General features: G+C 49.6%; 1 protein-coding gene across 1 annotated transcript in view; it reads left to right on the plus strand.

Moving 5' to 3' along the window:
• LOC111149657 (AHNAK nucleoprotein) overlaps positions 1–353 on the plus strand; it is a 23,728-nt gene that overhangs the window by 17,175 nt on the left and 6,200 nt on the right. The window contains 1 exon segment of the mRNA XM_022506856.1: positions 11–353. This exon segment is cut by the window's right edge and continues 1 nt beyond it. Within this exon segment, the coding sequence (XP_022362564.1) occupies positions 11–353 (343 nt within the window).

Consider the following 353-nt stretch of genomic DNA (forward strand, 5'->3'; position numbering starts at 1 on the left):
AAACTGAAAGGCCCCAAGTTCAAGATGCCAGAGATGAACATCAAAGCCCCCAAGATCTCCATGCCTGACTTTGATTTGCATCTGAAAGGTCCTAAGATGAAAGGAGATGTGGATGTTTCTCTACCTAAGGTGGAAGGTGACCTAAAGGCCCCTGAAGTTGATATCAAAGGCCCCAAGGTGGATGTTGATGTCCCAGATGTGGATGTTCATGGCCCAGACTGGCACCTGAAGATGCCCAAGGTGAAAATGCCCAAGTTCAGCATGCCTGGCTTCAAAGGCGAGGGCCCAGATGTGGATGTGAACCTGCCCAAAGCTGACATTGACATCTCAGGACCCAAGGTAGACATAGACAC

Source organism: Enhydra lutris, unplaced genomic scaffold, assembly GCF_002288905.1.
Source record: "Enhydra lutris kenyoni isolate GAN:26980312 unplaced genomic scaffold, ASM228890v2 scaffoldscaffold22, whole genome shotgun sequence".
Taxonomy (NCBI): domain Eukaryota; kingdom Metazoa; phylum Chordata; class Mammalia; order Carnivora; family Mustelidae; genus Enhydra; species Enhydra lutris.